We start from the raw sequence: 12,948 nt of genomic DNA, 5'->3' as shown, positions 1-12,948 counted from the left end.
ATTTAACTTTTCAAATACTTGTACGTACTTATTATGGGTTTAATTTTTTAAACATATATTCAAATCAAATCATTCTTAAGAATTATCAAGAACCAAAGTAATGTAATGATTATAGTCAGTAAATTAAAAGTTGAATATGTCAATTGTACTTTTAACTTTTGAAAATAAAATTATATAAAAAAAATATTTGGGGTATGTCTCGATTGAATGAGCCATATAGTTGTTCAAGAAAATTTGAATTGGCCCAACTTTGTTCTACCACGTGAAACAGCCTAAAATATATATATATATAATATATGGCAAATTGCAAAAATCGTATAAAAATAACAATAGTTACAATTATATCTGTCAACTTTCCAAATTAATACCAAATTTAGAAGTGGGTTGGCTATGTCTCTATCTGGTACCTACAAAGAAAAATAAGAATTTTTTCATAACTTTTCCTGCTAGAACAATTATGAAAATAGTTATAAGTTACTGTCAAATTAACCTTGTAAAATTTTTAAATTTTTAAATCATACAAATTAATTTAGAATTTTAGTGCATAGTATAGTAGTTTAGGAGTACCAATTGTCTTCTTTCTCAAAAATTCATTTCTCTCATGTTGAATACGTGGTAGAACAAAACCCATTACACCTCAATCTCCATCTTCAAAATGACAAGCCAATAACGGGACAAAATAAGCAAAGCTTGAAAGTAATTGACATACTACAAAAAATATATATATTATATATACACACACATAAAAAAGCATCAATAATTGACCAAACAAATTATTCATTGATAAGTTACCATTGTCTCCATCGTTACTGCTGCATCCCACAGCCTGGCGGATCGTTGTATTTCAAACAATAATGCATAGTGAGAGAAATATTACGGAAGCCAAGGACGCAATAGCATTAATTTCTTCCAATCTCACGGTTATAGGCTGTCACTCAGTACAATCTATAGAACAGATCTTTTCAACTGCGTTTCTTAGTCACTATGCCGAACCCGTGAACTAAAGCTTACAATGTAGTTCAAACAATTAATTACAATCTGCTCAAGTAATCACAACGGGGGAGAGGTCACTTCTGGATCTTGCACAGATTGACAAAGATGTTATACCTAAGAATTACCTAGACATGTCATCGATGCACCAGTGTATGCATTAGAACTGACTGAGCTGAACCGATGAAATCAGTAGATGCAGTAGAATACGAGGAGATCGAAACATTCAGCATGGACAAGATCTGTACTTTATGAATTCAACACTGATGAAAGAGGTAGTACTAGTGCCCATCCAAAGTTTCAAGTGACTCCATGAGCAGTCTTTGTGCTTCTTCTCTCCTCCTAGGCAAAGTAGCAAAATAATCAATGAAGAGGTGCCTCGAAATGGAAATCAAGACTTTGTAATTAGAACATTGAATCGTTAGCTGAAAATTTTACAATACTACATATCTCCACCAACTAGACTCATACCACCAAGAATATGATAAGAAACAATGATATTGATAAAGGGGCCAAAAGTCCCAACTTGTATGTGCAATTAAGTTTACCCGAGATATTTTATAATGTATCAAAAGAGGTGTGGTGAAAGGGTTAGTGATTGTATCAATTCTTCCACATTCTTATTTCTGATATATTCCATCAGAACCCTTATTAGCATACCTCTTTATATCCTCGACAGCTTGTCTACGACGCTCAATCTGAAGTTCTAGTATATGAATCAATGTTGCTCTAGCCTACAGGGAAAAATAAACAATAAACATGAAATGATTTCACCAATATGGATACACTAATTTAAAATGTTTTAAAGTGTCCACCTGATGTGGTCGCAAAGAATTAAGCAGATGGTGTAAGTTTTTGAATATTAGGGATATTTCTTCCACCCCCTCCTTGCATATTGGGATGGCCTCTCAACAAGAATATCAGCAAGCTCCAGAATGTGAAGCTGCAATTCTCTATTCAGAGATCTCAATTCCTCTCTTATAATCTGAAAAAGAACCACAGGTAATAATGTCAGCTAAGTGAGTTAGTTTAAGGAGCAGGCCTGTAGAGGAGAGAGTTACTCCAAGCACTCCATTCAAGTTCATTTGAGCAAGTGTCGTAGGTAAAGAGGGTCTTTATTTTAGATCTATAAAGAATATTACAACCAATACCACTAACACATTTCATGTCTATAAATACAGTACCACATGTCTTCACAATCACGAATAGAACCACTCAAATACTCACACAGAAATAGAAATCTGAAAATCCCAACCCGATTGTCAAGGCCTTAAAACCATCACACTGGTGCTCAGAGACTGGGGAAAATTATCGGACCTTTTTTTATTAAAAAAAAAAAACCCCAACTGATTAACTATTCCCTGCCTGCAGTTCTAGGTTCAATTGTAAAGCAAAGCTTTCGTGATTAAAAATGTAGATAAAAGGATGTGTATGAGTGGGTGTAAGCGTGCACATGTATGATGTAGGAGTCTTGGGACTCGTGTGTGTCTCTGTAATTTAATTTAGATATGGCTAAGTCTACTAATCTAGCTGGTAATCTTCATCAAATCTTTTTTTTTAGCTGTACTTTGATTTTTGCATGTGCTAATTGCACATTTTCTTTACAATTTGCCTCAACCTTTAAATCTTTGCATGGGGATGGATTGCAAATTGTTCCTTCACTTCAGCATCCCTCCTCCTCCAATACAAGCATTCTATTCTTTTAAAAACCCATGGCTTCCAGCTTCAAAAACACAAACTATGAGTAGGTTTTTCCCAAAGACAACAGGCCTTTTAAACAATGTGACCATCCCTTGGGGACTATGAGTCCATCCACTTTTCTTATCAACCAACAAAAACAGAGACCACGAACCTTAGGAATCAGAAGATAAATGCTAGAGCATAACACTAACTTAATTGAGAGACAAATAACAATTCTTATTGAATAGAAAACCACTGATGGAGAACAATTTGGAAGCACTGATAACTAAACATACTTACCAACATTTGGCCCTCTAGGGTAAAGTTGGCGCACTCCTTGCTCTTCCAAACTTGGAAGCACGTCATCCGTCTAAAATCACAACAGAATAATCAAGATAAAGAATCAAAAAACAGAGCAATTATCGTGAAGCTGTTTCAATAATCAATCCAATCAAAATATACAAGGATTCCGCAGTAAAATGATAATAATATGAAGGATTTTGGAAGCGTAACCCAACAACTTCAGAAGTGAAAAACCCCAAATACACTTTGCAGATACATACGTCCCCTCCAACTCTATGGAATTAAAGATTAAAAATACAATTAAACTGAAACTGCTAAAAGAACTCAACTAATGTCTGAAATCAAAACCGAATCTCGATATTCAAATTATCGTGACAATGTTTAAATTATCAATTCAATCAAAACATGCAAGAAATCCGCATTAAAATGAGAATAATATGAAGCATTTTTAAAGCAGAATTCAACAACTTCAGAACTGAAAAACCCTAAATACATTCTGAACATACATTCGTCCCCCTTCAAATCTATGGAATTAAAGATGAAAAATACAGTTAAACTCAAACTGCTAAAAGAATTCGACTAGGGTGTGAAATCAAAACCGACTCTCGAGATTCAAATACAAGAAAACCGCACTAAAATGAGAAAAATATGAAGGATTTTGGAAGCGGAATCCAACAACTTCAGAGCTGAAAACCCTAAATACATTTTGAACATGCATACATCCCTTCAACTCTATGGAGTTAAAGATGAAACGTACAACGAAACCGCAAACTGGTAAAAGAACTAAACTAATGTGTGAAATGAAAACGGAATCACGATACTCAAAAGGAATGTAGAGTAAATCTCACGGTGTAATTGCTACCAAAGCACATATAGGTGCCTTCGATGGGCGGAGGAGGCTCCGGTGCCGATTTCGGATCCTGCAGGTAATCTTTGTAGAGCTTGTAAAATGGAGGTGGTGGTGGATAGGTAGCTGTCGCCATGGTTTAGTCTTGATCGGAAAAGAAATCTAACAAGAACCGATGCGTTCCGAAGGAAAATTATAAAAGATGTAAACTAATGTAGATTGTGTCTAAAATTTAATTTAAAATATAAAGTCTTAAAAGCTCACAAAAATTCAAAATAAAAAATTGTATTTTACCATTAACACCCTAAAACATTAACGTATAACTTCATTTAAACATTTAAATCCGTGTATAATTATAATTTATATTTTATGAATAATAATTAAATATAACCATTGAAAAAATTCGTAAATATAGCAAAACTATAGTGGATAGATTTGCATGATATAGACCAATATTTACAACATGGTTTATGACTTCTATTGTCGATAGAATTTGATAAATTTTGCTATATTAATTTTTTAAAATGTTGATATATACTTAATTATTCTAGCTGAATTTGTAATTGTCCTACAATTTATTGATTTTTATTATAGTTAATATACCTTGCTAAATTATGCATATTTATTTGTATTGAGTATGAGAAAAAGAAAAATTAGACAAAGGCAAATCCGTATTGATTTTTTTTTAAGTTTAAATATATTTTTAAAAAAATTGAAAGTTTAAAAGTATTTTCAAAAGTTTAATATGTGTTCAGGGTCAAATATATTTTTTTATTTGACATTTATTGGTTTAACGTGTTTTTTAAATAATAAATTTTTATTTCAAAATTTTGAGTTTTCTTTAAGTTTTAGTTTTAATTTTAATTTTTAATTTTTAATTTTTATATTGTACAGTGATAAAATGGATACAAGATTTGGATATATAAAGTGATTTTAATTTAAGTTATGGGTATTTAGGAAGTTTTTTAAGTATTTTTTTTTAAAACAAAACTTGAATGATTCTATTCTATGGTTAGTATTTTATTGACCTTTTTGAAAATTTAAAGCATTTTTTAACTTTTTAAACTTTATACATATTTTTTATAGTTTAGAATCATTTTTTATAATTTAACCAAAACATAAAATATAAGGAATGATTTATTTAACAAAACAACAGTGTGTTATATATTGGAATTTAAATAAAATTATTTTTTAAAAACAATAGTGGATTTTGTTTTGAGAATAAAGGGTAACATGATGATCTTTATAAAATTTAATTTAAGTTAAATATTGTTTTTTGTATAATATATAAAGTGGAAAAATCGGATTACCAACTTACCAATGATAATATACATGTATTATAGTTAATTGGAGCTAGTAGAATTAGGTCAGTTAGATTGTGCCAATTTTGGTAGTTAAAATAGGTTTTTAATTGTTAATTTAAATTTTGTTTCCTTAGTTCAAATTTAGTTTGTGTAGTTTTAATAAATCTCAAAGTTAATTATATAACAATCTGTTTCATGTTCACCAAAATATACCAAATAGCTCATAATTAAGCTTAGTTATAGTAACCATCCATTAACAATCTCACAAATTACACCAATACAATAAATAGCTTAGGAGTTAAAAGCATCTACTTGTTTTCTCGATGGTGGATGTTGAAATCTTCACTTTCACGTTTTTTTTAACTAAAGAAGGTAACATAATTAGTTATAACACACATAATAAATAAAAACCACATGTTTGCTTCTAAAAGTATGACCCAACTAATAGAGCTTCAGTGATAAGTTAACAAGTTTGATTATTGGTTTGGACATATATTGCACTTATTCCAAACAAAATGATAATCAATCTAAACACATTTATTACAGCATAATAACTCTCTATTGGCATGTAGGAGACATTTCAAAAAACTTGTCATAAAAAGAAATAAGATTCTATATCATTTATATCCACATCGATAACAAAATTATATTAATTTTACAGCAATAAAGTGAATAGCACTATAAAGATTTGACTAACACATTTTACCGCAAAAGCAATGTCAAAACATTTGAACATACTATATTGCAAATATCCAAGTATGAAGGTTGCATCATGAGCAAATGGAATTGAAACGTGGAATCAGTGGAGAAAATATTAAAATATGGTTAAGTATATTATCTATCCTAGAAGACTTAAAGAAATCATGTAGTAACATACAATTGGTTGCATTAATGAGAGAGAAATTACCCCTATTGTAATTGTCAATTTCCCATTTTCCAAACTAATAGCTCCCATGAGCAAAAAGGAGCTTAGGGGCACTTATGTTTTGCAACCACGAGCAAAAAGCAGTAATTAAGATGTTTTTATGTCTAAAGTATATTAAGTTTGAATTCTCACTATCACCATGTCACCATATATAATAGTAAAATTGTAAGGAGAAAAAAAAATATTTAGATTTTACCATTTACAAAAGTTGTGACAATCAAATTATGCAACGATGACTAAAAAATATGAGTATACCACTGATACGGTGAATCAAAACTATCATACTGAAGATTCTCAAGAATGTGGAATGATTGCAAAAAAAATCTTATAAACATTGAAGTTATGATAGAAATGAGTACAAAAAAGTTCTTAAACACATTGAAGTTATGTTATAAATTACATTTAGTGTGATTTCGCCGTTTGTCAATTTTCTTAAATATTTATATTATTCATCTTGTCCAAACTAGCCCCTTCGTTCCTTCAATTGCTCATGCAACACCTTAATCAAGATTTTGTGGCAATTGAGATGAAACAAAGCCATACATTTATACATTTATATTGTGTTTGGGTTAAACATCTATTTTTTCCTAGTAAATGGGTAGGTATAGTCAAAAGAGAGACATTCTAATGGCTAACACACATGCAGTGGCAGGTTAAACAAATCTTAAAAGATTATCTTTATTACGAAAAAGCATTATAATAATTTAGAATATAAGGTCTTTAAAGAAGTTGGGTTGATAAGAATTTATTGAAAACATAATTAAAACTATAGAAAGTTCTAAATAATTTGAAATAATTTATTTGTTATTGAATTGAAGGTATTGTAAGGAAGAAATGAATAAATTGATATGGAAATATAGTTAAGAGAGACTCAACCCAATTACCTATGACAAAGGTACACTTTTCTTTCAATGGTTCAATTATGAAAAAAATTAAACACGTTTAATTTGGAGCAATCGTATAATGGGTGATTTGTTAACTTAAATTTTTAATTTTCTAAAGTTAGATCAGATAATTACTGTATAACCAAACTTATACTTTCCACTAAAAAAAGTCATTATCCTCAATAAATATTGCAATTTTATACTTTTAAGATTTTAATTTATTAAAAAGTTGAAAACTCAAATACACCTGATAAAATATAAAACATGTCCAACACAAAATTAGACCAACTTAAACCCACATAAGATTGTTAAAATACAAGTTTGATACATGTAATTCGAGACTTGCTCGTATCCATAATCTTTACTATTTAATTTAGTCTGACATTTTAGTTTAGTCACTCAAAATTAATTCTATTAGTTAAATAATAAAAATTCTCATACATGGAGATACAATATGTAAATACAGTTCTAAAATATTAATGTTGAAAAAATCGAATAAAAAAACTGGAGGGACTGAATTTAAAAGTTATTGAAACTATATAGGCTAAAAATTGACATTTACAAAAATAATGGACTAAGATTGAACTCCTCTCAAATCAAGGACTAAGGTGATATTTTAAACCCAATAAAAAAAAAAACCGACACCATAGTAAATTCTGTTGAAATTTATTAGTTTTAGAAAGATTTAGTGAATTATAAACAGAATAAAGACATTTATTAGTTTTAGAAAGCTTTAGTGAATTATAAACAGAATCGATATCCGTTGAAATTAGCGAGTTTTTCAAGACATATTTACCTGAATTTTTGGATGAAATTAACGACTAACAATTAACAAGAAGGCTTAAAATTGGGGGAAATGTATTTTAAGTTTTAGGGTAGAATTAATATTTAAGAGATGAAGTTTGATCCATGGTGGCAATATGAAAGAAACACTTCTCTTTGATTAGGAACAAAACTAATAATAGTAAAGGTCCAAGAATGGGGGAAACGAGAGAGTCAGCAAAGGGAGAGAGGCTGTAATAAGAACCAAATGTGAAAGGCAAAAAGAAAAAAAAAACCCACAATCGACGCTCTTTCTCTCATTAATAGCCAACCAGTTCTTGTTCTTCTTCTTCTTCTCTGAAACCCACATTTGGCTAATTTTCCTTCGCTCTACTATTCTCTTCTCTCTCCTCTCTCTTCGCTCTCCCATCTTTCCTTACCCTTAAACTATTCTCCTCTCCTATATTCCTAATTGTCTCGGATTCAGGTTAGAACATTTCCTTTCCCATCCAAACTATTCTCCCTATATTTTTCTTTTTCATTTCCCATAACTTCTTACCTTCATCATTACTATTGTCAATTTTACAATGTGACATGTGTTTCTGATTGATGGGTGAAGTTATTGGATAAATTTTTAGGGGTGTTTGGAGGGGATGTTTTGGGTGTCCTGAGAGCCAAGATGTAATCAGATTACTGGAACTTTAAGGGCGAAGGGATGCTTGAGGAATAAGGACGAGATCGTGAAGTGTCGTGAAGGGTAAAACGGTAGAAAAGAGATTTTGGTTGGAAATGTCACAGTATTACATATCAAGCCTAAAACACTCAAACCAACCATGGGCTTTTGGATTAAATTACAATCCAAACTCATCTCATTATTGTTCTCCAAACAACCCTTAAGGCTTGATCATGTTAGATACCATTTTCTTTAGTTTTTGGTTTTTCCTCAAGTTTTTTTTATAAGGTTCTCATTTTTTTAAAAAAAATCATTTTAAATAACAAAACTTCTAAAAATATTTATAAATATAATAAAATATCAACGACCGAGATAGATTGTTATATTTTACTATATTTGGTAAATATTTTTGTTTTGTTTTGTTTATTTTACTACATTTGAAAGTAGCATTTTTTGAATGAGCCCTATGAATTCTAAACCAATATATATATATATATATTAAGTTTAGTTTTATAGTTTTTTTTTTTTTTTAGTTTTCAAACTTTGGAAAAGTAGGTAAGGTAGGAACAGGGGAAGTAGTAGTAGTTTTATAAGCTGATATTGAAGAGAAAAAAAACAAATAATTCTCAAATATGAACAAAGTAGTTGCAGTATATAAGATCAGTTCATATTTATTTTCTATTATTATTATTATTTTTAAGCATGGAGTGTCTCTTGATCGATAGATGAAAGTCATGAACATAGCTTGATAAAATATAGCAATGTTTAATTACTGTGTTTCTTGTTTTGATGTTACAGGAAATCGAGACCCTATTGGTCTGGGTGATTTGGGATTGAAGTGAGAAATTTTGGATAGGAAAAGGAAAATATAAAAATATAAAAATATAATAAAAAAAATTAAGGAAGGAAGAATGGGGCAACTGTTTTCATGTCCATTGGGAGATTTTGAAGATTTGGATTTTGATGCTGTTCTTGTTAGATCTATTAGTTTTCAAGATGGAGAGATGAGGAATCCATTACGTTCTGTTAGTTTCAATGGAAGAGATTCAGAGCCAACGATATTAAAATCCTTCGGTTCTCACCGCATCAGATTAGAACGTCCAATTACCACAAGAACAAGGGAATTGGAGACCGTCAATTCATTCAAAACTCCATGTGCAGAGATGGAAAATAGTGAGTTTGGGATATCGGTAGGGTCTAAGAATTGTGATCAATGTAGGCATGAACATTTTTCGTCGCCACATAAGTACTCGACACCGAGATATTCAGAACCACGGCACCAACACTATAGTGCTGCATTGAGGCTACAGAAAGTGTACAAGAGCTTTAGAACAAGGAGACAGTTGGCAGATTGTGCTGTTCTTGTGGAACAAAGATGGTTTGTGTCCAAATTCGTTTGTACTCTCTTCAAAATTTTAAACATGTTCATGTCAATCTACCCTTTCAAGAGCAGGAGTGGTAAAGATTTGGAGTTTTCTTTTCCTAAATCATCACTTAATAGGTGGAAGCTGTTGGATTTTGCCGAACTCAAGCGAAGTTCAATATCATTCTTTGATATTGAAAAACCAGAGACCGCGATTTCACGGTGGTCAAGGGCTAGAACCAGGGCTGCTAAGGTAACTAAAAATCTAAAACAAAAAACATTATTTGTTGCTTCGGTTCTTATGGATCATTGGACCTATAGTTTTAAGTTTTAGAAAGTATTTGATTTATAGTATGCAAATGAATAACACCTCCGTGGAGGCCTAAAAGTATTAAAAGCAAGTAAGAGGGAGAGGTTCAAGAATTATTACGGTATGATGGTTGGATCATCCACCTTCCGATCCTGCAATAGTTTCAAAGTGATTTACTTTTAAGGAAAATCAAAAGTACATATATTTGAAAAGGAAAAAGGTAAAATTGAAAAACATAATAGGCTTTCCTTTTCTTTTCTTTTTCATGAGCATTTGCTTTACGGATTTTTTTACAAGAGAATTAAAAATTAAATAATTATCCAAATTTTCAATAGAAAAAACTATATTAATGAAATATTAATTTGTACCTTAACAGAAAAATGAAAATTATAAAATATTTGATTGATATTTTACATTCTAAAGTTAGTTAGGCTATCTATCATGTAATTTGCCTATACCTTAAGTAGGGTCTACTCCACTTTATTTTTTGGGTTTGTAAACCCATTCTTGCTTACTTTGTGATCAGGTGAAATCACCGATGGATCCAAAAGCTTTAAAACTATAATATATTCAATCTCTATAGGCATTCCTAACACAAACGTCTTCCGTAGGTAGGGAAAGGTTTGTCAAAGGATGAAAAAGCAAGGAAACTTGCTTTGCAGCATTGGCTCGAGGCAGTAAGTCCCTCTCGACATGACTACAATCAGACTATAAAGTTGTCTTTTTAGTGACATTATTTCTTTCTCATAAACAGATCGATCCTCGACATCGGTATGGCCATAATCTTCAATTTTACTACGTCAAATGGCTCCACTGTGATAGCAAACAGCCCTTTTTCTATTGGTAAGATAAAATGGGTGTCTAAATTCTAAATATGCTTAACAAAAGAAAATAAATATCAATAACTCTAACAATTCTCTTGATATCAGGCTTGATATAGGAGAAGGGAAAGAGGTGAACCTTGAGAGATGTCCCAGATATAAGCTTCACCAACAATGTATCAAATATCTTGGTCCTGTAAGCCCATCCATCCTCTGAGATATCACTGCGACACATAAAATGATACATACATTAAAAGCTCAATTTGGTTGGGTTTTATTTTTCCACTTCTTAAACATGTTCTCAATTGTCGTGTACGCAGATAGAAAGGAAGGCCTATGAAGTTGTGGTAGAAAATGGGAAGTTTTTGTACAGGTATAGTGGGAAACTTCTTCACACAACAGGAGGACCAAGAGATGCTAAATGGATCTTTGTATTGAGCACATCAAAAACTTTGTATGTTGGGCTGAAGAAAAAGGGCACATTTCAACATTCAAGTTTCTTGGCTGGTGGAGCCACTTTAGCTGCTGGTAGATTGGTGGTGGAAGATGGTATTCTAAAGGTTAGGATCATTAATAAAGATAGAGATAGGAATGCAATGCCTTATTGTTTATAAAGTACTTTTTAAATACTATTTTAAGTGTTTTTAAAGTTTTCAAAATTCCTTTTGATTATCTAACCTAACGTGCTGTATTTCCTTTGTCTCTTTTTCCCTTGACTTATAGGCAGTTTGGCCTCACAGTGGCCATTATCTTCCTACAGAGGAAAATTTTCTCGAATTCATGTCTTTCCTAATGGAAAACAATGTGGATCTAACTGATGTTGAGGTAAAACGAGCAAAAGACCCGTACATTTATATTTGGTTAAAGAAACAAACAAACCTCTGATTATGTATATAATGTAATAAAGTAAACTTCTTTCTGGTGATTATAACTGCTGATCCAAATTCTGTGCGCCTATGATATATACTCAGAAAAGCCCATATGAAGAAGAAGAACGCCTCAGCAAGGACAAATTCACCAGCCTTCAAGAAGATTCTGAAGACCATATTGGAGAAATAGATACAATAGACACAATCGACGAGAATAATCCATCAAGTCTTCTCTCTAGTCATGCAGAGACTCCGAACCAAAGAATATCAAGATTATCCAGAGGATTACGCTCAAAGATAACTAACCTTCAAATACCAGAAAGAAGCAATGTGTTTGACATATTCAAGAAGGAGACGCTTCCAGCTAGTTGTAGAGTTCTCATTCCAGATTCTCCATCTGACGACGGCTATGAAACAGCTGAAGAATTATTTTTATCGGAAGAAGAATTCATGGTTCCTAAATCAAACCTATTTGATGAAGATGAAGAAGAAAACGATGAGCAACCAATCCCGAAGGAGAATATCTTAAGACGAATTGTATCACATAAAGAAATGAAATCATATCAGTTGGCAAAACAATTATCAAGCAGATGGACAACTGGAGCTGGACCTCGTATTGGTTGCATGAGAGATTACCCTCAAGAGCTTCAGAACAAGGTATTAGAGCAAGCTCACTTGTCTCCCAGAGGTAGAGTTGTTCATGCTTCTCATTCTCGGACCCAGTCTCGAATTGGCTCCATGGCTTCAACTCCATGTTCATGTAAAGACACAAGCACAGCCAGAAGTCCGCTTGCTTCAAAATGCCTGGTACTGCCTCAAACTCCAACACCTCCGGCTGAGTGTAATTAGAATATAAATAACAAACACGTGTAACACACGTATTTCTCTGCAATTACTGGATAGAAAAGATGAAATATACATAGTTAATGTGCTTCTTTAGGCTTCAAAATGGACTGAAGGATGAAAAGCTTTTGCATGCTTTCATTGCCTACTAATATACATAGATGCAGAGACTCTTTTCAAGAAGAGGTATTATCATCATCATCTCATATTTGCTAAAGAGAGTATTCTGTTTACATGACTAACAGAGTTAACTTGGTCTCTAAACTACCTAAATGGATGCCATTAGAACATGATATATTACCTAGTTCAACAATAATAAAAATTAAGGCAAATTACACAATAAAAATGATTCAAATTGTTTGACAAATTCAAGT

General features: G+C 31.7%; 2 protein-coding genes and 1 long non-coding RNA gene across 7 annotated transcripts; 1 reads left to right on the top strand and 2 right to left on the bottom strand.

Moving 5' to 3' along the window:
- Nucleotides 1-760: 760 nt before the first annotated feature.
- LOC116402493 (mediator of RNA polymerase II transcription subunit 7a-like) lies at nucleotides 761-4,045 on the bottom strand. The gene is given in 7 exon segments (XM_031881823.1): nucleotides 761-1,332; nucleotides 1,651-1,724; nucleotides 1,806-1,871; nucleotides 1,874-1,967; nucleotides 2,522-2,528; nucleotides 2,971-3,040; nucleotides 3,822-4,045. Coding segments are annotated over 7 exon segments (507 nt in total). The 5' UTR covers nucleotides 3,957-4,045; the 3' UTR covers nucleotides 761-1,271.
- Nucleotides 4,046-7,712: 3,667 nt separating this feature from the next.
- LOC101221827 (IQ domain-containing protein IQM6) lies at nucleotides 7,713-12,707 on the top strand. 5 transcript variants are annotated; one of them, XM_031882885.1, is made up of 9 exons: nucleotides 7,713-8,460; nucleotides 9,167-9,746; nucleotides 9,870-9,984; nucleotides 10,653-10,718; nucleotides 10,796-10,884; nucleotides 10,971-11,058; nucleotides 11,183-11,422; nucleotides 11,586-11,687; nucleotides 11,834-12,707. In XM_031882885.1, exons 2-9 carry the CDS (start codon nucleotides 9,280-9,282, stop codon nucleotides 12,578-12,580), a joined length of 1,914 nt encoding a protein of 637 aa, XP_031738745.1. In that variant the 5' UTR covers nucleotides 7,713-8,460; nucleotides 9,167-9,279; the 3' UTR covers nucleotides 12,581-12,707. The 5 variants fall into 5 exon arrangements, with proteins under 5 accessions (XP_031738745.1, XP_011652064.1, XP_011652063.1 ...); XM_011653762.2 differs by having other exon boundaries at nucleotides 7,713-8,182; nucleotides 9,167-9,984; XM_011653761.2 differs by having other exon boundaries at nucleotides 9,167-9,984.
- LOC105434985 lies at nucleotides 10,392-12,483 on the bottom strand. Its single transcript, XR_969104.2, has 4 exons — nucleotides 12,342-12,483; nucleotides 12,038-12,199; nucleotides 11,742-11,897; nucleotides 10,392-11,086 (listed from the first exon to the last, which is right to left on the bottom strand). It is a non-coding gene; the product is annotated as an uncharacterized LOC105434985 (long non-coding RNA).
- Nucleotides 12,708-12,948: the final 241 nt, after the last annotated feature.

This window comes from Cucumis sativus, chromosome 3 (genome assembly GCF_000004075.3).
Source record: "Cucumis sativus cultivar 9930 chromosome 3, Cucumber_9930_V3, whole genome shotgun sequence".
In the NCBI taxonomy this organism is placed as follows: Eukaryota; Viridiplantae; Streptophyta; class Magnoliopsida; order Cucurbitales; family Cucurbitaceae; genus Cucumis; species Cucumis sativus.
The sequence above is the reverse complement of the archived record's forward strand: the minus strand, read 5'-3'. Positions and strand labels throughout refer to the sequence as shown.